General features: G+C 48.8%; 1 protein-coding gene and 1 long non-coding RNA gene across 7 annotated transcripts in view; one reads left to right on the top strand and one right to left on the bottom strand.

The window, feature by feature from the left end:
- The window catches only part of ZNF652 (zinc finger protein 652), a 40,083-nt gene that overhangs the window by 32,090 nt on the left and 7,019 nt on the right, over positions 1–974 (top strand). For all 6 annotated transcript variants that reach the window (XM_035899916.1, XM_035899921.1, XM_035899919.1 and 3 more), the window contains one exon: positions 76–191. In XM_035899916.1, the coding sequence (XP_035755809.1) occupies positions 76–191 (116 nt within the window). The remainder of the gene's footprint in view (positions 1–75; positions 192–974) is intronic.
- The window catches only part of LOC118452847, a 3,644-nt gene that overhangs the window by 1,601 nt on the left and 1,069 nt on the right, over positions 1–974 (bottom strand). The gene's annotated exons all lie outside the window — the stretch shown is intronic.

Here is a 974-nt window from a genome sequence, read left to right as displayed (position 1 = left end):
CTGCTGAGAGGAAAGAATTGGTTAAAGAACGGTTTGCGTTGGAATGACCCTCTCTACTGTACTGTTGTGTTGCAGCACACACAAAGGACATGCCATTTACATGTGAAACCTGTGGAAAATCCTTCAAGCGCAGCATGTCTCTCAAAGTACATTCCCTACAGCATTCTGGAGAGAAACCTTTCAGATGCGAGGTGAGGCAGAAACTGTTAATATGTTTAGATACGGTAGCATAAGGTATAAAATTAGTAACGCTGTCAGTAGGGAACGTAGGTGGAAACTGAGTTGACTGACCTGTAAATGAGGTGCGGTTCCATAAAAACTTGGGGAAAATTCTTCTCCGTGTGGAGAGCACAGCAGGGCTGCACCTAGCAGCAGTTCAAACCGAGATGTATTTGATTTGCTTTCGCTGCTGGCTGTCGTCTTTTTCTCAACGAGTGCACGCTACAGTAGGATTTGACTCCTGGTTTTCCCTTGGTGTTCTTAGCAAAGCCTAATGCAAATTACATTAATCCTCCCTGCCCTGCCCAGGAACTTGAAACAGATAGAAGTAGTGACAGTGAAAATAAACAAATTACTGCTTGATTTTCACTTGTGGGATAAACTGTGGTCCTCTCTGCAGACTTACCTCCTGGACCTCTAAGTGCTCTGCATTTGCATTTCTTACAGGGAGCGTGTATGTGTGGGTTGGGTTGGGGGAGAGTATCACTGATGCGTTTCAGAGTGTAATTTTATGCCTGCCCTCAGGAAGGAGACCGTATGGCACAGACTTACCCGGTCGTACGTCTGGGGCAGATAATGTCTGGGTCATCTGACAGGGATGCTTGTGGGTATCACATGAGGGAGGCCGAGGGGGTGCAGAGCCCTTCCTGTTTCCAGGGCAGGTCTGGTGGCTCACGCTGCCCACGACGTGGGGCACAACTCCAGCCAGACGCATAGCAGTCGTGGTGGTAGCGCAGCCAGAGTAGGCTGGGGGA

Source organism: Egretta garzetta, unplaced genomic scaffold (genome assembly GCF_000687185.1).
Source record: "Egretta garzetta isolate BGI_Z169 unplaced genomic scaffold, ASM68718v1 scaffold498, whole genome shotgun sequence".
Classification (NCBI taxonomy): domain Eukaryota; kingdom Metazoa; phylum Chordata; class Aves; order Pelecaniformes; family Ardeidae; genus Egretta; species Egretta garzetta.
The sequence above is the reverse complement of the archived record's forward strand: the minus strand, read 5'-3'. Positions and strand labels throughout refer to the sequence as shown.